The sequence below is a fragment of the Mustela nivalis genome (assembly GCF_964662115.1).
Source record: "Mustela nivalis genome assembly, chromosome: 4".
Taxonomy (NCBI): Eukaryota; Metazoa; Chordata; class Mammalia; order Carnivora; family Mustelidae; genus Mustela; species Mustela nivalis.
In genome coordinates, this window is record NC_139023.1 from 32270872 (window position 1) to 32296152 (window position 25281).

Genomic DNA, 25281 nt, shown 5'->3' on the forward strand with positions numbered 1-25281 from the left:
AGCACAAGAACATAACTAGACCAAAATGCTCTTAGATTTAAGAAAGAAAAAAAAAAAAAGGCATCTGGGCGGCTCAGTGGGTTAAAGCATCTGCCTTCGGCTCAGGTCATGATCGCAAGGTCCTGGGATTGAGCCCTGTATTGGGCTCTCTGCTCAGCAGGGAGCCTGCTTCTCCCTCTCTCTTTCTGCTTCCCTCTCTGCCTACTTGTGATCTCTGTCAAACAAATAAATAAAATCTTAATAGTAAAAAAAAAAAAAAAAATAGCCAGGAACATGTGAAGTAGACATCTCATCCCATCCCTGAGCTTGCCTGCCCCATCTGAGAATCTCATCCCTCTCTGAAGTTCCCTGATAGGATAAGGATCAGCCTTGTCTGCCAAAGTTAGCTGGTGATTAAAAATAGTATTTTTATACTGCTGTGATTTTTATGGGACCTGCCAAATACCCTGCTTTTCTTCCAAAGGGATCATCTGCTTATGCCCTCCACTAAAAGGATTTTCTGCTGATTTTTTTTATACAAAAAGGTACATTTATTTAAGTATCACTTAATAAATTAACTAAATATTTACTGAGATTCTTTATTACGGGACATGTGAGAAAGCATAAGATATGATCTTGTACGGATCAAAATGAAAGATTTGGATTAGCTGATCTCAGTGTCTCTCTAGATTTTTCAAAGTGACAAATAATGCTTCCTATATTAAGTCCTGTATGGATCTAAAAGGAGAGAAAATTTGGGGGTAATTTGAGGTTTATCTTCAATCTTAGGGAACACTTTGAATGAGTAGAGACGTCCAAATGGGAAGACCTTACACATATATTGAGTGAGAAAGAGGGAAGAGAGGTTATCTTGAACAGAAATGAAGAAGGCTACTGAATTGCCTTGTTGAACCATTACCAGAGTGTCAGATGAAGAAAGAAGATTCATGTCAAAGGGAAGCAAACACATAATTAAAAAGGAAAGCCAAGGTCAAATTTTCCAGGGCCTGAATCCCAACTGAAGGAGATTCCAACTTTTCTTGAGTATGCTGAGTAGCTCTTGAAGGTTTACAAGCCAAAAAGAGACAGGATGACCATCCAGATTGAAGTTGGAGAACAGAGTAAGAGGCTATTGGTAGCCAGGGGAACAAAGGAACTCTAGGAATTTGGGTGGGAAGAGACAACAAAAGGAATTGAAGGGTAAAAAATCCAGATGTTACTGGTACTGGTGTTTTGGACAGTATGCAAAAATACATTTGCATTTGTTGCCATGTTGCTTAGGATATTTAATAACAGCTTTTGAACCAAAAATATGTAACTGTTTTTTCGATACATAATGTATCTTGTAGCTATCTACAAGAGCTATCTTCAGGGACTAGCAGTTATCAATCCTCGAGCCTTGCCCCAGGAAATCAATAATGTTTAACTGAAGAGCAACCATCATAGCCATAACGATTTTAGGCTACTATACCTTGTACTGATGGGTTTCCCAATATTCCAGGTACTTACCTACTTCCCCAAATACTCCCTTTTTTCTTCTATTTAGAGAAAATATTTCTTGATTATCATTCTCTGTTCATCAGTTTATCCTGGATTAACCAGATTAGCTCTATGGCTAAAAATGAACAGGCAAGTAAGAGGGAAAGCTGCCCTAGTATATAAAACTCAGGTCAAAAATAAAACATTAGGACTTAATAGCTGTAAAAGCCATCCTAAAATCAACAGAAAACTTAAGAATTCTATATCCAAGAAATTCTGACTTTTAGTTTGATACTTAAGTTTATTTTCTGAGGGAATAGTATTTTTTTTCCTTTGCCTCACTGAATGTTGGTTATCTTTTTGTTTTGCAGTTAATAGGAGATAACAGAAATGTTTTGAGTAGGATACTGTTTGCTGTAAGATAACTGAAATTGCTTAATACAAAAGCCATCTGTTGTCGTTAGACCAGAATGAAATTCAATTTGCTTTCCTGAATTGAGACAAGAATGGATGTAGGAGTGGGAAGGGGGTGCTATTTTTTGACAGATAATTCATCTTTTGGCAGGCAGTTGAAGTATTTAACTTAAATTTTCATTTTATAAATGTTTACCAAGACCATATAATATGTGAGAGGATACCTTTCTGTCAGATTCAAATATTAATCCTCTTTCCTTAGAGAAATTAGTATTTGTCTCCTCATTTTACATCGAAGCACTAGAGTGACTTTTTTTTGTCACTCCCTAATGAGTTCAAAAATATAAATTCATAATTTCATTTATAACATTTTCATCCACTTGACTGTAGACTATCTGATGCCTCATTTTCATCATTATGCAATTTCATCAATGCAATTATGGATTTGGGACCTAACTCACAACTTCATAAACTTTACCTTTTGAGCCTATCATCAGCACTTATGGAAACAAGCCATTTCTTGTCCTAGAGACAGAGAAGTTGCCTAGGTAGACGGTTCAGTGGGCTTACAATGCGAAACTATATATTGCTCTCTGAGGACCTACCTGCTGAGGGAGAGCAAACTGATGGTCAGAAGCCCAGGGAGTATGAGTGAACCTTTGAGGATTGTGGTTCACTCCTCCCAATGAGCTGTGATTGCTTCTCTGGGCCCCCGTGTTTTTCTCATGTGATGGTGTGCATGGACTACATAGGTGTATCTTTGTACTCCCCAAACCTCTTAGCCCAGAGGCCTGTATGGGTGGACGAACCTCTTACCACGGAGAAACTCGAATGCAGACAGAAAAGCAAAAAGAGACTAGAAATGAAAGGAGCCTTCTTGGGCGCCTGGGTGGCTCAGTTGGTTAAGCGACTGCCTTCGGCTCAGGTCATGATCCCGGAGTCCCGCATCTTAAAAAAAAAGAAAGGAGCCTTCTTGAAAATTCATTATCTGGGGTGTAAACAAGACAAAAGGCAGTGTTTCAAAACACTGTGTCCGAGACTGATTTGCAGACACTGATGAAATGCTAATGCAATGGAAGCTTTTGCTGTCTTTTTACCTTTGCTGCTGAAGTGATATCATCGCTTTGCCTTCTATGAACACAGTACTGTGTCCACTTACCACTTCCGTTACTGAAAGCTCCAGAGCACTGCCAAGTTCAGAATGCCCTGGTTTTCTGTGCATCTAAACTAACCTTCATTTTCTTTGATTTCTTCCTCAATACTTGAACTAAAAGTATTTGATATACCTCTCTGCACGTCTACACACACACTGGGGGCAGTCTATCCCTCATCTGGGTTGTTTTGCCACATTTAGCTCTGCAGGAATTTGCAAATTGTAAATTCATTATTATCATTCTAATATGTAAATTGAAGACAATCTCTGATTTTATGATAGTGGTTGAGCTAGTTCTTTTTCAGTTGTAAACCCATATTTACATTTTTTTTTTCCTTGAAGTAAGCTATTGTGCCTAGTGTGCCAGTATTTCAAGTGGAAGGTAGTTTCACATAAAATCACAGTGCAGAGCCCTGGGAAAAGATGGGCCTCAGGTGCAGACTAAAGAAGATATTGAGGATCTTAAAAATTAGAATTTAAAAAAGAAAAAATGCCCCCTAATGGAATAGATTTGCTTTAAAAAAAAAAATCCCTGGTTTGGGGGCACCTGGGTGGCTCAGTGGGTTAAAGCCTCTGCCTTCAGCTCAGGTCATGTTCCTGGGATCGAGCCCCACATCAGGCTCTCCGCTCGACGGGGAGCCTGCTTCCTCCTCTCTCTCTGCCTGCCTCTCTGCCTACTTGTGATCTCTCTGTCAAATAAATAAGTTAAAAAAAAAAAATCCCGGGTTTGGATCTCTTCCCTGAAGGATGATGTATATACATTCCACCAGTGAGACTAGATGGGAGGTAACCTGTGGTTCCTGGTAACCCATCAGTCACCTGATTTGATGCTGTAGTTGAACAAGGACCACCATTAATTATTAGTTGGTCTGTTTCACACCTGGTTTTATTTTGTAGCAGCCATTAGAGTCAGTTTTTAATAAAGTTGTTTTTCTCTGTTTTAATTGAGAAAAGGACCACAGCAACTAGGCATGTAGCTGAAAATCTCAGATCTTATCTTGAGCTCTGTCTTCCTGACTTGGAGCTACCTCACCCTTCTCAGAAGTGGAAGTGAGGTGGTGGGTGCTGATAGCCGCCAGGAGGCTGCTTCCCTGCGGGGCACAGAATCACCTTCCTGCCCCCGGAAACCAGTGCCCCCTCAAAGCTCTTTGTAGGAAGGATGTGCAGTTGTCCTGGGTGGACTGGTGATAAGCGTGAAGTGATCTACTCACAGGCTGAATCCCTCTGGAGGAGTTCATTCCATGCTAAGGGACTTACGGTCACACCAGGCTCCTGCTTGTTGGAAAAGCCGAGCCACTGCCTTGGTGTCTCCCTGGAGGTAGCCCCGTGTCAGAGCCATCCTGTAGACCCGAGTAGACACTCTGCCATGTGGGCATCGTCTTACCTATAAATAGCTCTTACGGAATATTGTTTGCATGATCTGAAATATGAGGCTTAAAAATTGAGCACATGTATGGCCTAAATCATGTTTCAGCCCCTTATAAGATCGTTAATATTTTCAAATAATTGCGAAGATCTTAGGGTGCGTAAATTGAACTGGTTAGGTATTTTCAACAGTAGCTCTGGAGAGAGAGCCCACATTTATCTGAGGGGAAAGAGAAGCCCAGATTGTCTTTCATTTGGCCCATGAATGGAAGTTGCCCACTGAGGAGCAGACACGCACTGAGGAAATTTAGGGCCGTTGTTAAAGTAAGAAAGGAAAATCAGGTGGGCCTCCGAGCGTTAGCTGTCTCACTTGAGGGAGTCCTCACTGAGCATATACTCTGCGGAAGACCCAGTACAGAAAAATGCAAAAAGAAACCAGGCTGTGTTCTTGTTCTCCATGAAATTAGGATCTCGTGGAGAGGGAAGATGGTCACCAATTCTATGATGCATATAATTCTAGTTGCTAGAACAACTAGAAGGGGCCAAACGAGAGCAGCAGGAATTCCAAAATGTCATTTTCGAGGTTTGTGAAGGATGAGTGGGCTTTTCAGTAAACAGAGCTATTGGGATGGTAGCAGTGGGTGATTCAGGAGGAGGTGGAAAGGCAGAGATGTATCGTGGGAACAGCAAATAGTCTATTTTGGCCAGAACATAAGATACCTGTCACAGAGCAATGGAGGCAGGGGTGGGAAGGCAAGTTAGGGTCCTTTTTTGGATGCTTTTGAAAACCAGGGTAGAGACGTTGGAAGGAATTAGTGGAGAGTATGGCTACGTTCCTAGTTGTACTTTTAGAAGAAGAATTTGACAGCTGCGTGGAGAGGGGGAGGTGTGAGGAGCAGAGAGATTGACTTTTGATTAACCAGGGAGCGGGGCTAGAGCGGTGATGATGGGAAGGCGAAGAAAAACCCACAGCAGACAGATCCAACTAGACTCAGGCAAAGGCGAGAGAATCTTGTCAAGCACCAAATGCTGGCAAATTAGACTGGGACACCCACTGCGTCCAGCATTTAAGAACTCACGATTCTTCACAGGAGCTCCAGCTCTAAGCTGCGGAGCCCCAGCAAAACTGTAGGAACCAAAGCCCAGTTTCGAGAACACTGGAATTATTTACTGCTGACGCAATGCAGGGAGATCTTTCTTTCAAGGAATTGTTCGATTAAGTGATTTTAAAAAAAAAAAAAAAGCAAATGATTCATGGCTCTGGGAGCAGGATTGAGGAAAAACGTTTTGAGAAAAGGAGATTGCTGACTCTTTTGCCCTGATCATGTCTTCTCACCATATTTTTTTTTTATGAGTCACTCGTTCAAAAACAGCTTTTTGGATGCACCCATAGAGTTTCTATAGGCCTCCCTAGGGTCCCAGGATTCATTCCTTTTTTTTTTTAAGATTTTATTTATTTATTTGAGCGAGAGCAAGGAGAACACAGGAGCAGGGGCAGAGGGAGACAGAGAAGCAGACTCCCCGCTAAGTGGGGAGCCAGACATGGGGCTCGATCCCAGGACCCTGGGAACATGACCTGAGCCAAAGGATAGATGCTTAATTGACTGAGCCACCCAGGAGTCCTGCTAGAAGTTTATTCCTAAAAAAGTCTCAGTGATGCTGATGCTGCTAGTCAGGCTGGCGCATTGTTAAGTCTCATAAATTTGGTGATAGAAATAGTATCAACTAATTGAAAAGCCGTATATAGAATATGGACGAGAGCAGTATTCAGAAAGTTCCATCCTTCTTTTTTGCTGATAGACTCTAAGCAGATGGTTATTTAACTTGGCTTGTATATGCAAATTCATGGAGAAGAGTTTTGTGCAACCTCAATGCTTGCCACAAAGAGGTTTCTGCCTTACAATTGTCTTTAGAATGCCAGGGTCTACATAGTGAATGAATTGATGCTTTAATATGGGTATTCTGGCTTTCTTTCCTTCAAAGCCAGGGTCTCAGCTGTGCCCTGCCCTCCTCAGTGCACTACAGCTCCCCTTCAATGCTTACAGCCAGGTCGGAGCTGGAGTGTACCACCTTTGCTGTGGTTTCTCTGTCCTCCGTGACATCAGGAGTGCCCATCATCCTTCTGGAGAACTTGCCTCTTGTTACCGACTTGAAGAAGAGGCATGTTTGCCCAGGAATGGCAGCCCAGTGATTCTTTCAGGAATAGCCTCAGGGGTGGACTGTTTCATTTGCAGGGGTGACAGCTTCTCCCTGAGAAGCTGGTATTAGATTCGAAGTGATTATCTGTACCTGTGCGACGTCTCATTGCGTCCTGAGAGACTGCCGGTTTCTCCAGGGCCTTTGATTAGGGAACTCCCAAGGGACTCTAACAGAATGTTTTCATTTCAAAAAGAAACCCATTACAACAAAGCTGTTCAGTAGTATCTTGCTAAGTAAAATCAGGTGACATTTGAGGTATTTGTTTAAAGTCTGAGTTCTTCTCTGCATACTGCCAGACTAATTAACTGGGTGACAACCGTAGCAGGTGGTTTTGGCTGGAACCACAGAAGAGGAGTTTTTTGCATTTAAAAGAAAGAGCTGTTCAAGCACCATAGGACAGACAGGCCATTCTCCTAATTCTGCCAAAGCAGGCATCACCAATCATCTCCACAGCGTACCTCTTGAACTCTGATACTCTAGATGTATAAAGTAAGTGTACCTTTGGCCCAAGGAAGCTAAAAGCTCCGAAAAGGATGTGGCATAATTTCTTGTTTCCTCTTAAGCTGGTTGGAGCTGGGTCAGAGGAGGTCAGGGATTAAAAATAACTGTGTTGCTATTTCAGTCACCAGCATAATACATGTGATATGGCTTATTTTAATTGTTCTGTAGTTGGATGTTTAGGAACTACTTCCGAAGTAAAGACAACTGTGAATTATGTGATTGACTTTTATCCTTGGCCACTATTCAAGCCTTGATTTTGTACACAGAAACCTTTTTTATGTTGTGAGCTGGTTTTTAACTTCACCAGAATTCTCTGTTATTCCCTGTGTCCTAAAATGGGTTTGGCCTCCAGTCTGAAGAAGTTACACGCTTCTAGTCTTTACTGCTGGGTTCTAGTTTTATATTTCAAGAACAAAAGAAAAAAAGGAAGAGGAGGTTAAAAACCTTTCCTTAGTTCTTATGAGTCTCCAGGTGATGCTGATGCTGGCTGGGGTCCCTAGACTACCAGCTGAGCTTCGAGAATCTGGTACATTCAAAGAAATGTTACTGTACTTGACTAGGATTCTAACTCAGAGTAGAGACATAAAGGTAATTTCTACTTTGATCAGTCCAGGCCACTATAACCTTCAGAGTAAATCAGGATCCATCCAATGGACAAAAGTCAAGTGAAGTGACTGATAACAATGTGTGCTCGTCTGGGCTTATAGTCAGTGGAACTTCATACATGGCTAGTGAGAGCATGGACTGCAGATGATTCTTAGGGAAGTAATCCGGTCATATCTGTTAAAAGTTCAAACACAAATGCCCTAGAGCCAGCAACGCCCCTTTAAGGATCATGTCCTATAGAATACAGCCATAGAAATAGATTTCAGTGTTGTTTGAGGTGGTAGAAAAAAAAAAGGAAGTCAGAATTCCCATTAATCGGAAGATAGTCAAATAAGTTCTGATAACAGTTTTTGTGTAAAACAGTTCTTTACAGCTGGACTGGAATAGTTGTGTGCTTATCTCAGGGATTTCCTAGGGCCAAGAGTGGAACAAGATAGACCAGCTGGTGATTTGTAATGTGCTGTCTAGGGTTTGAAACTCCCCCTGGTGGCACCCAAGACCAGCTTCTCTGCTTAGATTAAGGGTTGTGTATTTGTATCAATTGATGGCTCACTTGGTATAAACTGTTACATAGTCTGCCTTGGCTAACTGGGGCTGTAAACGACCCCTTGGAAACTTTTCCCCAGGCTTCCTTGAAATTGAGATTTATCGAACATATCTTGGAGATTCGAAATACGTGTCCTAGGTGGATGTGATGAAATGTCCCAGGAAACATGTATGTCCCTGGAAACTGTGCCTGGAAGTTTCTCGGACCACCATGCTATCCGTTTTCCGCTGGATCACATCCTCTGTCTTGATGACACTTTTTGTGGGTCTGTCCTATAGAATTTTTTGAAACTGTTCGGTTATCTGACTCATTGTAATGGACGGTCCCTATAGTGTTTTTTTTTTCAAAAATGGGTCATCTCTGCTTTGTCGTGAGAACATCTATGACATGTTAAGTGGAAAACCAAGCTGTAGAGGAGTAAATTTGTAGAGGAAAGAAAACAAAAGTCCCTGTGTTCATGTTTGTCTAGAGAAAGGTTTGTGAGGATGCACCAGTTAGTATTCCTCATGTTAAGAAACTAGAATGAGGGGTGCCTGGGTGGCTCAGTCGGTTAAGCGTCTGCCTTCAGCTCAGGTCATAATCTCAGAGTCCTGGGATCGAGCCCCGCATTGGGCTCCCTGCACAGTGGGAGCCTCTTCTCTCTCTCCTCCCTGCTTGTGCTCTCTCTCGCCGTCACTGTCTGTCCCCCTCTCTCTCAAATAAATATATAAAATCTTTTTAAAAATAAATAAAAGTTTCTTTGTCATGTAAATTTTTCATCAAGCCACATTTCCCTTGTATCTCTTCAAAAGTGAATTTTCAGGAAACGTTTGGGTGGAAGCAGAGAGCCTCTATCCCCAAGAGGTGATACAGGAGGGCAGGTGAACTGAGAGAGAAGGAAGTGCAGAAAAGTCGGTTAGGGGAAGGAGGTAGGTAGGTTCAAATGCACAGGAAGAAGTGTTGGTGGCACCTGGGTGGTTCAGTTGGGTAAGCATCCTGGGGTTTCCTGCGCGCCAGCCTGCTTCTCCTTCTGCCTGCTGCTCTGCTACCTGTGCGTGCTCTCTCTCTTTCTCTCTCAGATAAGTCAATAAAATCTTCAAAAAAGTGATGGGAGCAATGTTGAGGGGAAAGGAGCAGCAGGGAGGGAAAATGGAGACATGAGGCAGATCTGAAGGATTGTTTTCCATGGTACTGCAGAAGGTACCCCAGGTTTCCACCTTTGTTCCTGAGCAGGGACTCCCTGGCGTGGGCTGCGGAGTTTGGCAAGCCTGTTAGGACACCTCCGTCCTGTTCAGGGGGACCCAGTACAGTGGTTCGGGCTATTTTTAGATGTGAACTAACAAACATCTGCAAAGCAGCAGCATTTCAAGGAGGGCTAGTTCGTTATTTTCTTTTTTGAAGATTGATTTATTTATGTTAGAGAGAGCATCAGTGGGGGCAGGGACAGAGAGAGAATCTTTAAGCAGACTCCCTGCTGAGTGCAGAGACCATGAGGTAGGAGGCTCGATCCCAGGACCCCGAGAATGTGACCTGAGCAAAGAACAGGAGGCCAGAGTTTAACTGACTGAGCCACCCAGGTGCCTGGGGAGGGCTGGTTGGGATTACAGATCTAGAAGCTGTGGACTGGAACTGACATCATAGGATATTCATGTTAGTGCATCTGATGGTTACATAAACATTTCCAACGGCTCCCACTAGAACCATTTTAGGAACTTACAAAACTGAGTCTGTTTTAAGCAAATGTTTAAGTAGTTCATTGGCATCTTTTTAGGTACCGTTTTTATTGAGTTATAATTCAAATGCCATAAATTCATTATTTTCAAGGATATATTTCAATGTTTCGTGTAGTCACAAAGTTATAGACCCATTACTGCTGATTCCAGAATATTTTCATCAACCCAGAGAGACACATATATGTAAGCATTCATTCCCTACACCCCTCTTCCACAAGCTCCTGACATCCATTAATCTATATTCTATATCTATGGATTTGTCTATTCTGGATATTTTATACAAATGGGATCACATAATGTGTGGCCTTTTTTTGTCCGGTTCTTTTCACTTAACATACCCAAGGATTCATTCATGTTGTAGCACCTATCAGCATTTCATTCTTTTTTATGGCTGAATAATATTCCATCATTTGGATATACCCCATTTTATTTAACCATTCATGAATTGATGGACATTTGGGTGGTTTCTACCTTTTGGCTATTGTGAATAATGCTACAATAAATATTTGTGTACAAGTTCTTATGTGAACATATGTTTTTAGTTCTCTCGGATATATACTTAGATGTGGATTTTCTGGGTCATGGTAGCTTAGTGCTTAACTTTCTGAGGAATTGCCAACATGTTTTTCTAAATAGCTATTTAAAAAAAAAAAAACAAGACTGTGTGCATGTATTCTTAACATAGGACCTACTGGGAGGCAGAGTTATATCTTTAGTAAGTCTGTGTAACTATTCTTGCGGTTTCATATGATCTCCCAAACACACCAGTGGATCCAGTTTTCCATCCAGCAAGGACTCACTGAGCACCTTTGCATCACGGTGTTGTTACACTGGGAATTGAGCAGTGACTAGAATAGAGAACGTTCCCATTGTCACAGATCTTACAGTCTGGGGCACGAGATAGTCCTTACATAGCCCTTTATGTAAGGGCTATCTCGTGCCCCAGACTGTATAGTATATAGTAAAACTGCCTCAAGTGCTCTGAAGGAAAAAGTGCAATAAGCTTATTTAGACTTGAGGGTAGTGGGAAAGGAGTGGGCCTCACAATATGTCCCCTGAAAGCTGAAGATCTAGAGTTTAAGTAGGAGTTACTTAGGTGAGGATGGAAGGAAAGAGTGTTCCAGTCGTGGAAACATGCAGTTTTGAGACAGGAAAGAGCATGTTGCTTTCACACAGAGCTATGGGTAGGATTTAGGGGGAGAGGCAGGAGGTAATAGCAGAGAGTAGGCAGGAGCTGCTAATCAAAGGTCTTCGAGGTGCTTTGACTTACTTCATGAGCCAGGAGGAGACAGTTGAATAGTTTTGATCAAGGAGTGACCTAACCTTGTATAGGAATATATGTAAGGATGTGAGGACTGACACATTGTAACCCATAGTTGTACATTATATGTAAAATCATTATGTGGAGAGCGCCTGGGTGGCTCAGTGGGTTAAGCCTCTGCCTTTGGCTCAGGTCATGATCTCAGGGTCCAGGGATTGAGCCCAGCATCGGGCTCTCTGCTCAGCAGGGAACCTGCTTCATCCTCTCTCTCTCTCTCTCTCTCTCTTTGCCTACCTCTCTGCCTACCTGTGATCTCTGCCAAATAAATCAATAAATCAATAAATCAATAAATCGAATCATTATGTGGAGTCACTGGAGCTATACTGTAGAAACTCAATTTGAAAAAGATCAAAAGTAAATGTGGGAAACTAATGGTCAAGCCTGCTGGGACACAATGGTTGCTTGAAGTAGGAGTGTTGGTAATGGCGGTGGTGGAGGAGATACAACTTGGCAGAATTTGAGATGCTTAGGGAAGGAAATCAACAGGAAATTTTTAGTAGTAAAAATTTTTCCTGATTTTCTGGGGCGCCTGGGTGGCTCAGTCCATTAAGAGTCTGCCTTTGGCTCGGGTCATGGTCCCAGGGTCCTGGGATCGAGCCCCACGTGGGGCTTCCTGCTCAGTGAGGAGTCTGCTTCTCTCTCTCTCTGTCATTCCCCCTACTCCTTTGCACGCTCTCTCTCACAAATAAATAAAATCTTTAAAAAATTATTCATGGTTTTCAAAAAAAATTTTTTTTGCAGAAGAGTTTAAAAAGCAAAGAAATGAACAGTGAGGCATATGACCATAATAAAACCACCGCAGATCACAGTATGGCATCGTTAGTGAAAGGAAGTTAAGTTTCTTAGAAAGTATATTGTTATAAAAACAAGAAAACCCTACCCAAACTAATACATGAATTCAACAAATTTATAAGATGACAGGGTCATTGTATGAAAGTTTAATTCATTTCTGTATATTACCAATGGCCAGTACAAAATGGAGTAAAAATACCACTTACAGTATAAGAAAAGTTTACCAAATATCAGTAAGTAAATCTAATGAAAGACCCATACACTGTAAACTGCAAAACGTATCTGAGAGAAGTTAATGGAGATGTAAATAAATGCAGTGATACAGTTTTGTCCCTGAGTTCAAAGACTCACTCAAAATCAAAATCCCAGGAATCCTCAAATCCCCAAAATTAATGATTTGACTCTAAAATTTATATGGAAATGCAAAGAACTTAGAGTAGCCAAACAGTATTTAAAAAGAACAAAGTGAGGGGCATCTGGGTGGCTCAGTGGGTTAAAGCCTCTGCCTTCAGCTCAGGTCATGATCCCGGGGTCTTGGGATCGAACCCCGGGGTCGGGCTTTCTGCTCAGCAGGGAGCCTGCTTCCTCCCTCTCTCTCTGTGCCTGCCTCTCTGCCTACTTGTGATCTCTGTCTGTCAAATGAATAAATAAAATCTTTAAAATAAAATAAATAAATAAAAATAAAAAGAACAGAGTGGACAACTTACCTAGTTTCAAAACTTACCATAAAGTTAGAATAATCAAGATGGGGTATATTGACGTGAAGATATGCAAATTGATCAGTAAAATACAGAGTCCAGAAATCTATTTACTATAGCACTATGTTAATGTAATTGGGAAAAGTCAAGTCTTTTTTTTTTTTCACTTTGAGAAATACATGTATTTTTTTCCTCAAATTTTAATTTAAATTCCAGTTAACATTCAGTATATTAGTCTCAGATGTAGAATTTAGTGATTCATCACTTACATACAAACAGAATCTCAGATGCATATTGTATAAGTCAATGTATATGAAATGCAAGACTAATCTATGGTGACTAATTTATATTTGCCTCTGAAGATGGAGGGATGGATTTTAAAGGAGCATAAGGGGTCTTTCCGGAGTTTTATATCTCATTGTGAGTGGTGGATTCACAAGTGTTTACAGTTTTCAAGACTTAAGAACTGTACATTTTGTTATACCTCAGTCAACAAAAGAAAACCTCGTAAGCGTGAGCTAGACAGTTGCCCTAAATAAGGGAAGTAGACCCAGAATGAAGCCACAGGAAGCCGTGAACACAGTGATAGAATGGTAAGCCCCTGGAAAGAGGCAGCCACCCCTCTGGTCCAGGCATGGGTGGGAATTGATGGACCTGCTGAGCTTTCCAGATAAGCTGATGTCTTTGTTTTCATGCCACATCTCAGTTGTAGAAATATTGGACAACTGAGTTTTCAAAAACTTAAGTATTTCAGTGGGGGGAATGTGTACTAATATGAGATAGAATCAGAAATAAAATAAATGGCAGTAAAGGGCTCTACCTACTGTTTAAATTTTTCTAATTTATAGTGCTGCAAGGTCCTACTGGGTATTTACCCCAAAGATACAGATGTAGTGAAAAGAAGGACCATCTCTACCCCAATGTTCATAGCAGCAATGGCCACAATCACATAACTGTGGAAAAGAGCCAAGATGCCCTTCAATGGATGAATGGATAAGGAAGATGTGGTCCATATACACTATGGAGTATTATGCCTCCATCAGAAAGGATGAATACCCAACTTTTGTATCAACATGGACGGGACTGGAAGAGATTATGCTGAGTGAAATAAGTCAAGCAGAGAAAGTCAGTTATCATATAGTTTCACTTACTTGTGGAGCATAAGGAATAACATGGACAACATTAGAAAGAAAGGAAAAGTGAATTAGGGGAATCAGAGTGGGAGACAAAGCATGAAAGACTGTGGACTCTGAGAAACAAACTGAAGGTTTTGGATGGGAGGGAGGGAGGGGGGTGGGGTGAGCCTGGTGGTTGGTATTAAGGAGGGCACATATTGCATGGAGCACTGGTTGTGGTGCATAAACAATGAATCTTGAAACATTGAGAAAATAAGATAAATATAAAAGGGCAGGGGTGCCTGGGTGGCTCAGTGGGTTAAAGCCCCTGCCTTCGGCTTGGGTCATGATCCCAGGGTCCTGGGATCGAGCCCCGCATCGGGCTTTCTGCTCAAGCGGGGGGCCTTCTTCCCCCCCCCCCACCCCGCCTGCCTCTCTGCCTACTTGTGATCTCTGTCTGTCAAATAAATAAGTAAATCTTTAAAAAAATAAAAAAATAAGAGGGCAAATAGGAAAATTAAATAAATAAATAATAAGAAAAATAAAAATTACCCTAAAATAAACTAATTAGATTTTCCTAAAAAATAAAAATAAAGTGCTGCAAAGTTTAGCACCATTATTGACAGTGTCAGTGCATCTTGGTTAGGGTCAGACAGAGCAGCATTTGGCTAGCTGTCTTTGTTGAGTACTGACCATACGGTAGCTACTGGGGTAAGCTGTTAAAGGACAGAGTGCTCTCATTTATTCTTTATTCTTGAACACAACTAATTTTGAGGAAGCCACTGCTAAGCAGCGGCAGGCGACATATAAACCCCAAGGCTCTTTTACTCTTTTTCTCATGCCCTGACCTTCTCGTGCTCAGGAAACAACATCAAGGAGCAGGTTTATTCCTGAGATCGGTGTGGTAAATGCTGTGGGGATTTGAGTTTTGTGTATTAGAACTTTTAGATGACTGTGGTTCTAATCCTTGACCCATAACTGTATGATACTGTAAAAATTATAAACTTTAAAGTAAAAATTATAGGTATAGATACTATATTGGAAATATTTTAGTGTTAGCACTTCAACTTGGAATTATTATTATTTTTTAACTTAATGAAATTTATTCACCAAAGCACACTGTAGGATATTCCTTGTTGCACTTATTCATTTGGTTAACAAGCATTGGAGTGTCTTCTGTGCTAGGAGTTTTGATATTGAGTTTCTATGAGAAGATGAATAAGACAGAGCCCTGTGCTCAAGAAGTTTGAAACACAAATAGATTGCATTTACATTAAAATAATTTATAATACTGACCACAAGACCAGTGTCACTAATGTTAGATTTGCTATTTAACATTTGGAGATAATTATCATCGTGATTTACTTCAGAGGGCTCAGGCTTCAACTTTTCTAATATCAAAAGAAACTGAATCTAATGTTTTATACCTATAAATTATTCATCCTGCAAATATTTACTGTACAACTACTTTGTGCCAGGGACCGTGCTGTTTCCAGGGTATGTAGTATTAAACAGAGCAAATCCTAGCTTTGTCTTCAGGAAATTTACATCAGGTTAATTTGTGGACCAACTTTGACTTATTCCTTTTCTTAAGTACTAAGTGCTCTAAAGGTATACTGAAAAATTTGACTGCTGTGACACAGTAATAAAACACTAATAAAAGACCCCTCTATCCTAATTTAATAGTATTCTCTTCTTTCATTTCTTCTCTGTAAACCAAATATGGAAACTTCTGCAATTTTACATTATTCTAAAGATAAAGATGCAGATTCCTTATCTGTTTATGTGTTAAATTCTTGCTAACCAATTTGAAATCTATTTCTCTTGTGCTTGTAAATCCTTTAAAAAAATTGCTACTGTTACGACTTCTGAAATAGTTTTTAAGCTTGTCACTCCCTTTCACATCATTTTTGTGGCTCTCTCCTCCAGCTGTGGCCTGTAAATTCTATGTACTGAAGAAAGCCCTGGTATCACCAATGAGATTACCATCTATTAGTAAAGTTCCATTGTGGGATCTAAAATGTGCACTGGTTTTTCTAATTCTTTGTATAATTTTATACATCTTTGCTGTCATAAATAATTTTAAAACCTGTAAAAATTGCTGCTAGTTAATTTTTTTGAGGCTCTCCATCTAAAATGATCATTTCCTCAAAGTCAGGCTTTTGGGAAGTAGTAAAAATGTTGTTAAAAATGTCACCTTTTCTCTTTCCAGTTTTGAGAAATGGTGCTTGGGAAATTGTGCACTGGGAAAAGGTATGCATTGATTTTTATTTTGTTCTAGAAGAATTGCATAGATGTGTACTCTAATAGATGTGATTTTTGTATAAATAATATTTGGAACTCTGTTTTTCATAGGATAATTTTGAGTACTGTTTTCATAGATTTCATTTAACCATGAATTTTTTTGTGTTGAAACTTTTTGCTTTAATCATCTGCTGTCCAAATTAAAAAAAAAAAATCAGAGTTCTGAAATTTCATTTGCAAATTTGATTTCAAATTCCTGTATTATGGCTACACCTTCATAATTCCTTTTTTAAAAGAAGCTTGCTAAGCAAACATTATTTTCTAATGAGCTGGAAATCAGTTTCATAATATCAAGAGGTTAATATGCTCGCAGGATGTGTACCATGGTTAGTGAACTGAGTCATAATTTTATAAGTGTTATTATCTAGGTGCTTTTCAGACCTCAGTTTCAAAAGGTAAGCCACTGTTACTAGTTCTCCTTAAGTCCTGGAAGACCATTAGCTCTGGTCATTCACAAGCGAATATTTTTAACTTGGTGAGACTTTTGGAGGCAAGTCCCCTCTCCCTGAGGGATTTTGTTTCCTGAGATTGCTGGGCACAGTGAAGGTGTGATACAGACAGCATACTTGCCCTCCAGTATTTCCCAGCAGGTTAAAGGCTATGCCCTTAATACTGCTTTGTGATGTTCATAGTTACCTTGTATCCCTGCAGGAATAGGATTCCCTCTCAGTTAATTGTGTTTTTATTGATTTTAAATCAATGGCCAAAATAGAGATTGACATCTCCCTTTCTGTATGTTTGGAAACTTACGATCTCTCTCTCTCTGATCTTTGACATAAAAGTAACAAGGAGGAAAATACCTTGGTTGTGCTTTCCCTATTTCTGTGATAGTCTCCTCTCAGAGAAGCAAGGTAAAAAACGAGAAAGCTCAAAAAGCTGTCTCAAAAGAGGTTTCCTTTATGCTCTTCTTCGGCTCTTGTGGATTTAAACATTGTAGACGACTGGTAGGATATAATCAAGTACGGCGAATTGTATGGTAAAGGTATTTCAGTGACTGGGATTGTTTGAGTAATTAGCATAAACACATATCCTAATAAACTGATGTAACAGTCTCTTACCATCTACCCAGAGTGCTTGTTCAGAAAATAAGCAGTCATAAAGTCAGGAGATAAGCATCCAAAACTTCGCTCTTAAATTAATTTGTTAGGGAGTGCCTGGGTGGCTCAGTCAGTTAGATGTCTGCCTTTGGCTCAGGTCATGATCCCGGGTCCTGGGATGGAGCCCCGCATCCGGCTCTCCGCCCAGCGGGGAGCCTGCTTCTCCCTTTGCCTTTGCCCTTCCTCACTGCTCATTCGTTCTCTCTCTCTATTTCTCTCTTGTCAGAACATCTGATTTTTCTAATGTCTTTTTTTTTTCATTATTTCAAGACCGAGTGGATTATTGTAACTCTTCCAACTTTTCGTAGACAAAAATTATTACCAGTCCATGATTACCCATACTGCTAGTATTCTCAGTGGTCTTGAAGATCAATGCCACACCTTACCTGGGCATCCCACTTTGAGAGGCAGAGGGAAAAAATTTAGAGTGCCTCCAAAAGTCACCCAATCAAAATGAGCTGATGTTACTTAACAATTGGAATTAGATACTTAATTAAGTAGAATAATAAAAGTTGGTTCAATGATGAATTCAAGATAAATATTCAAAGATTAATAGCATTCTTTGCAGGCAATATCAAGTTAGAAAAATACAAGTGAGAGATCTCTTTCTTCATTGCATGGTGATGGTTAGAAATAAATTTAAAATACATACATGACCTTTGTCAAGAAAACATCAAAACGTTGGATGTTTAAGATTCACATAAGTGGGCAAATATGCCTTACTCTCAGAAAAACTAAAAACATCAATTGTTCCAAAGTAGTGATATAATATAATCCCAGAGAAATTATTATTTTTCTCCTCAAGAGTTGACTAAATTATTTATCTTAATTTCAAAAATAAACAATTGAGAAAATAGACTATTTCGGAAAAATGAACTGTGTGCAGGGATGAATAAAATGGAGAGCAAAAGTTATTAAAATTGTGTGGATCTATTGCAAAAATAGGCATGGATGAACAGAGTAAAAATAGAATGAAAAAATATTTTCTCCAAAAATAGAGAAAAGGGACTAGGATGCTCTGACATAAAACCCATTTAATATGTGATAAAGGAGAGAAAATCATTGATTAAAGAATTATTTAATAAATGATGTTGGGATCACAGATTTGTAGTTTCAGGAAATAATACAGTTTATATCTAACTCACATCCCATGCTAAAATAAATTTCAACTGGCTTAAGTTAAATGTTAAAACATTGTTTTTGAAAAACCTACAAACAGAATAAGAACTTTAATAAATATTTGGAGAAGAGAAAGATCTCATGGTCTCTGGAATTTGAACATATAAAATTTAAAACAAATATACAATAGAAACTACCGCTAATAAGTAGGCAACATATGGAAAATAGTTGTACCAAGTATAACAAAAGACTGAAACTGCTGTCATATAAATAGGAAATAAAAGTTGGCAGTTAGCAAGAAGACACATAATAAGCAGCCAGACTCAGTATAATATTCCACCTAGTAATGAAAGTGGCAAATTTAAACAATATTGATGTCTCATTGGCTATATTTATTCTTTACTTGAGGATTTTTGCTTTATGAACTATTTCATTCACATACTAATGTGAATTAGCAGTTTAGGTCGTCATCCTGAGAACCATAAAAATGGGACTGTGGGAATTTATCCCAAGAAAATAGTCATAATGTAAGGGGGAAAACCTGTACATGTACGAGAGTGTCTACTGTAACTTTATTTGTAAAAATGAAAAGTTAGCCTATGTGGATATCCAATAGGGAAAGCATTTTTTAAAGGATGACATTCTCCATTCTGGCATATTCTGTGACACATTAAAGCTATAATTTCAAATACTGTGGCATCAGAGAAAAATTTTATACTGTTCATTCAATAAATATGCATTGAGTATCTCTGCCAAGCAGTGAACTACCAGCAGCTAGCAAGACATATGAAGGTTCCTGTGTCATAAAATATAATCATAGGTGAAAAGAACAGAGCCATGTATACTAAGACATCAACTAATGTACAAATGGTTTCCTGGACACTAAGTGGACAGACGTGAAAGCAGACTTGCTTGTTGGGTTAGCCAGAATGTGGGGCAAGTCTTTTCTTTAAGCTTATGTCGTATTTTGTGCAATTAAAAATAAAATCAATAAACCAAAACCAAGAGTCTGATCCTCCTGCCAAAGTAATATGATAAACCATAGTGCAAATGGGCTTTAGTTCAGGACTTGCTTTCTTTGTTTTTCTCATGTGTGGCTACTGTGGCCGCATTTTAATGGTCCTCAGAGGACCTTCAGATTTGCACAGGGTACATCCAGCCATTCACAGATGGGCCTACTTCAGCTCTCAGACTTGAATGGTTTATCCCTCCGGTTTTGCCCTGAAGCCTTCCCTCTGTTGTATAAGGTTAAATTGCCAGTGTCTGCTTTTCCAAGAAGGTTATCACAATTACAAAACCCCATATAAGCCACTGCTTCTCCAAGCTTGACAAGTCAGCTACTGTCTTCATTGTCCTTAACCACCAAGGCCAGCCCTTCAAGGTGAGATGCTGCTGAGACCATTCCCAGGCTTTGGAGACAGTTGCAGGTGGAGAATTTTGGAGGAATCCACGCAATGTGGCACGGAGTGGTGGGCTGTATGCAAGTTTCAAACTCGGCTTTAGTGCATGAAGTTTGCACCCTTAAATCTATTTCTTCAGATTAAGAATTTACATCACCAAAAATTCCTTAGTAAGAATAAATATGCTGGGGCGTACAACTGGACAAAGATTTTGAATCAGTCTGTTCCATTTGAGAAGCCTACCCTTTTACATAATCCTCAGTTACAGGTGCTCCTGTGGTGATTCGAGAAAGCTCCAGGCAAGTAGCCTGAAACCCTAAATACCTCCTTAATTCAGTATTTGGGGGACTAACACTGCTTTGTTGTGTCATTTCTCCACTGAGAAGATGTGGTCAAGGAATTATTGCCATCTCAATTTCCCTTCTGTCTGTTACTCTTCTGCACAAACCAGTCGGGAAGAGGTGAATGCCACATTAGGAGCTCAGAACAGAAAAGAGAAAGAGAGGTACCTGGATATGTTCGAGAAGTGATCTAAAACCTAGGCGTCATAAGCGAGGAGCAAGTAAGTTCCCAGCTCTCCTCATACTCCTGCAAGAACAACTTCAGCTCTCAGTAAGCCTTTCCCAGGCCACTGAGTCCTGACATTAAACCTTATAAGGTGCTAATGGCTTGTTTTTGTCTTCAGCTTAATGACTACAAGCCTTGCTTTTGTCTTGAGAATGAATAAAGATGTTAGGAAAATAGCAGGATCAATTTGGGATTTTTTTTTTTTTTACATCTAACCAGTAAACTCTTCCAGTATAATGTAGACAAATATCCCAATTTTATGAAGCATCTCGTCTAATTAGAGAGCAATCCTGAACACACAAGAGGAGATTAAAGAACGTGTAAGTGCAAGTTGCCTGGGCAGCAGTCTCTAAACGCTCCAGTGGCCTGACACTTCTTGATCCTAGGTGTTGTCAGGGGACTGTCCCAACGCATTAAAGTCCAGTTTACCCCTGTACTTGCTGGATGGTGGTGGTGGTGGTGGTTTTTTAATTTCCCAATTAGCAAAACCAGGAAAAGATTAGGCTGGTTTATTTTTTGTTGTTTTTTTGTTTTTTTTTATAAAATACAGGGACGCCTGGGTGGCTCAGTGGGTTAAGTCTCTGCCTTCCACTCAGGTCATGATCTCAGGGTCCTTGATTGAGCCCTGCATCAGGCTCTCTGCTCAGTAGGAAGCCTACCTCCTACTCTCTCTCTCTGCATGCCTGCCTCTCTGCCTCCTTGTCTGTCAAATAAATAAATAAATAATCTTAAAAAAAAACCAATATCATTTACTATATTTACTTATGCACAATCAGGCTTTGCAGACAGTCAGATAGAGGTTTGAGGGTAAGATCTTCCTGTCACTGTGATGTTAGGCAAATCAGAAGCTAAGATTCCTTTCTTCCTCCCTAAATTGTAAATTATAACTAACACCTATTTCGTAAGGTCATCATGAGGAGTAATAATCATATGTATGAAATTTGGTTTTTCTGGTTGCATTGAGATTTCCTTAAATAGGATAAAAATAACATCAGGTAAGTTCCTCCTTTTTATTTTTATGTCATAGAGAGAGACTATGAGAAGTTGAGATGTTGATTAAGTGGATGAAATAGGTGAATTTATTAAGAGAAGTCATCTAGTTGATTAAACAAAAATACAGTGTTCATAACTTAAAGGACTGCCCCATCCTTGCCCTCACTCCTAAATAACTTTATGCTATTTTATGTAGACGTGTGGTTCTTGTTTGCCAGTAACCATTTTTTACTGTATTCTATGCTTAAGTACAGTGGGTTGTGTATTTGTAACAATCTTTCAATGCAGATAATTAACCAATTCCCAGTTTTCTTTCAGGTAAATGTTGGAGATATAGTTATAATAAAAGGCAAAGAGTTTATACCTGCTGACACTGTACTTCTCTCATCAAGGTAGAGATACCTACTGATGCTCAAACAGTGTAGAGGATGGTTTCTCTACCCTGCATTGACCTTGTGATTTCTCCAAGGAAATAAGGAATAAACGAAGAATTTAAAACCTCTTTCATGATTGTGAATGAAACATTAAAAAAAAAAATCAATTGGACTTAACGGATTCTTTCATGCTTGCCATATAGAATAAGTGATAGGTACTATATTGTGTAATTCAAAAGTTACAATTACGGTTAAGAGTCTACTCTCTCTGGATATGTCCAGATCCTTTTCTGTGGACCACTAACTCCTAACATGTCCTGTCATTTCTCGTATATAATACATGGATTGGGTTCTATTGATTTTATCTTGCAATCCTTGTTCATGATAAATTTCTTCATAATGCATTCATATATCCCTCCAAGATTCCTTGATCTTTATGGTGCATTAGTACAAGGAAATGGATGAATGATTTCTTTTTTTTTTTGTCATCATACCTTTGAAATGACATACTCTTCCAACAACAACAACAAAAAAAATTGTTTTGCTTTTTTAAGTTCTGTCTATGGCTGAATTTTAGATAATTTCTATTTTATTCATCTTTAAGATAGTCATGAATTAGTATTCAGAACATATGGCACTGTTAACCTTTAAAGAATGTGATTTTCAAATGGTTTGGGGTTTAAAAATTGTAAAAGTAGTCCTAATATAAATTAAGAAAAATGTTTTTTTTTAAAATATCTTAGAGGTTGTTTATCATCATTTCCTTGGACAGTTTTATTTGTAAAATCCACATATAAATATGGACAGTGTCCTTTTTTCAAAATCTGTTTAATCAGGTCATTATTTTTAAAGTGATTAGATTTATAACAAGTTAGTGAAACTTAACTGAGCAAATAAGAGTTACCTAAAACTGAAGTAGAGGTGCCAGTCCGCACGTGCCTGTGAGAGAATGAGTTTAACAGTCAACTTACTGTCATTCACATCAGGTACTAGAGAAAGCTCTGCTCAGGAGGTTACAGAAAACCAGGGTTTTTCTTAACCTGGCTTTGTGATTTTGAACAAAACAGTTAATCTCTCAGGCCTTGATTTCACATCTTTTAAAAATGAGGAAGATTGGGGCACCTGGATGGCTCAGTGGGTTAAAGCCTCTGCCTTTGGCTCAGGTCATGATCCCGGGGTCCTGGGATCGAGCCCCGCAACGGGCTCTCTGCTCGGCAGGGAGCCTGCCTCCTCTCTCTCTTTCTCTCTCTCTGCCTGCTTCTCTGCCTATTTGTGATCTCTGCCTGACAAATAAATAAATAAAATCTTTAAAAAAAAAAATGAGGAAGATGGAGTAAATGATCAAGCTCTAATAGTTTCTGACTCTCCTTTGTATTTAAATTTGGTAATCTTCTAAATTTTAAGAATGCCTAGCCAAAAGAACCACGTGCCCTTTGTGCTACTAAGTAAAAGGCTGATAAATGCAGTAGATGAATGACTGTCTCAACTTCATCTGACGAAGTTCAAAATGATAGTGAAGCACTCCAGCAATTTAAGAAAGTAAGGATGTTCTCCTGTTTAAGTGTGTCATAGAGACATAACTTACCATGGAGAGTATCATGTATATGAACCATGACAATATTTATTTTTTTTGTATGCTCAGAAGTATGAAGATAGTTGATTACATTTCCCTGACTTTCTACTTAATTCTGAAAGTTTTAAAAATATTTTTCGGCTGCCCCTATCCAGCCCCGAAAGCTCCCAGAAAGTTCGATGCTCAAATTTCTTAAAGTTTAGATCATTGTTATAGGAGTCATTTCCCAACATTAAAAACATTCACTGGTGGCTTATAGCTACTGTAGTGTGTACTATAGATGTGATAGATCAAAATGGTGTCTATATCTTCTTTTTTTTTTTTTGAGATTTTATTTTTAAGTATCTCTACATCTAGTGTGGGGCTCAAACTCACAACCCCAAGATCAAGAGTCTTACACTCCACCGACTCAGCTGGCCAGGTGCCCCAGTGTTTTCTCTAGCTTAATAGAGCATCCACAGAGATTAACTTGCTCCAAAGATCATTATTTTTTAAAAGAGTATCTGATTTATTGCATTTAGTTATTTAGTAGAATTCAAAGTACAAAGCCTCTACAGTCACATATTTCTATCTCAATGCCAAAATACCCACCTTCAGGTTTGTTTTTTTGTTTAGTTTTGTTTTCTCAAAGGTATTGCATTACACTTGTGAACCTACATTAGCCTTATGAAATAGGTAGATGTTTTTGATGTCATTTAACAGAAAGTGGAATCTTGACCTTAAGTCCTATTTTTTTGCCATTTAAGTAGCTAATGGGTAGGTCAATTTTGAGATACGTAATCCCTAATCTGATAACCCTCATTATGCCACGCTGGCCGCTATCAGAAGAGGGACATGGTGATTCTCGCCCACAGGTGAGCACCATTTAACAGTGAGCATAAGCAACAGTTTATAATATTTTAATTTCCAAATAATTTTCAGTTATTAATTACTAATAGTGCACCCACTTTGAGGTAGTTTGAAATTAAAGCATGAACATTGTTGAAAGTGTGTCTCATTGGTTTTTGCTTTGACATGAAGAAACTGAGGTTTTAATATCTAACAAACAAATACATATATGAGTTTAGAAAGTATAAAAACAGAGAAAAGTAACTCAAGCTGTTAATTCAGGTCCACGTGGGTTCCTGACGTGTCTGTTTCATACCCTCTGGAAAAGCTTTCCTGCATTCAAAGACTTACCCTCCCAAGACAATGTATCACCAAGACTTTGTTAATTATTGAACAACTCAAAAGGCTGCAGTTATGCCTTCTAACATCCTAAGATCCACATCTTTATAGCTTTGCGTTAAAGTTAATGCAGTTAACTTTGAAAATGTTTTGAAATGAGAAAATTTCTAATACTTTTTTTTAATGTGTGGGTAGACGTAGGGAGGACCAGTATAGTATACTTGGTTTCTCAAAAGCCTAAAACATGGTTCCCATAATTCTTTCCTTCTTCGGTAGGAGTAGATGGCGTGAGAGTGAGAAATTGGAGAAAAGAAAATCTATAAAATAAGTAGATCTCTATATAAAATTATGTTTTTATTTGATAAAAGAGTCTTGTGAATAAACTTCAAAACCATCAAAAGTTTCTACATTAAAAACTGAAAATTGGGCTTAAAAGCAAGTAATCCTTGACTATGTCATGTTTTCTTGTGCCTTTAGACCTGATCAAAATAAATTTTGAAAAAATTGGCATTAGACATTTTTATTAACATGTATTATTTTCTATAATAATTTCAAACTTTCTGTCTCTTTTGTCCATTTGTTTGGTTTTTCTTTTTTCTGTTTTTCATTTTTTTTTTCCGTTTTAATTATTTTGAACTGGGACCTGTAGGTGGCAGTAGGGGAGATAGTGAAAGTGACCAATGGGGAACATCTCCCAGCAGATCTCATCAGCCTGTCCTCAAGGTTAGAACCACTGAGTCGTACAGGATGTGTGTACGTGGATCCTCACCCTACAACAGACAACAATTACACCCAAAGATGGTTGA

General features: G+C 39.1%; 1 protein-coding gene across 5 annotated transcripts in view; it reads left to right on the forward strand.

Moving 5' to 3' along the window:
* Positions 1–25281, forward strand: part of ATP8A1 (ATPase phospholipid transporting 8A1) — a 234741-nt gene that overhangs the window by 45684 nt on the left and 163776 nt on the right. For 2 of the 5 annotated variants that reach the window (XM_082728770.1, XM_082728768.1), the window contains exons 6-7: positions 16094–16134; positions 21680–21753. In XM_082728770.1, coding sequence (XP_082584896.1) covers positions 16094–16134; positions 21680–21753 — 115 coding nt within the window. Of the gene's footprint in view, positions 1–16093; positions 16135–21679; positions 21754–25124; positions 25199–25281 lie in introns of all 5 variants that reach the window. The other 3 variants (XM_082728769.1, XM_082728771.1, XM_082728772.1) reach the window with 2 other exon arrangements.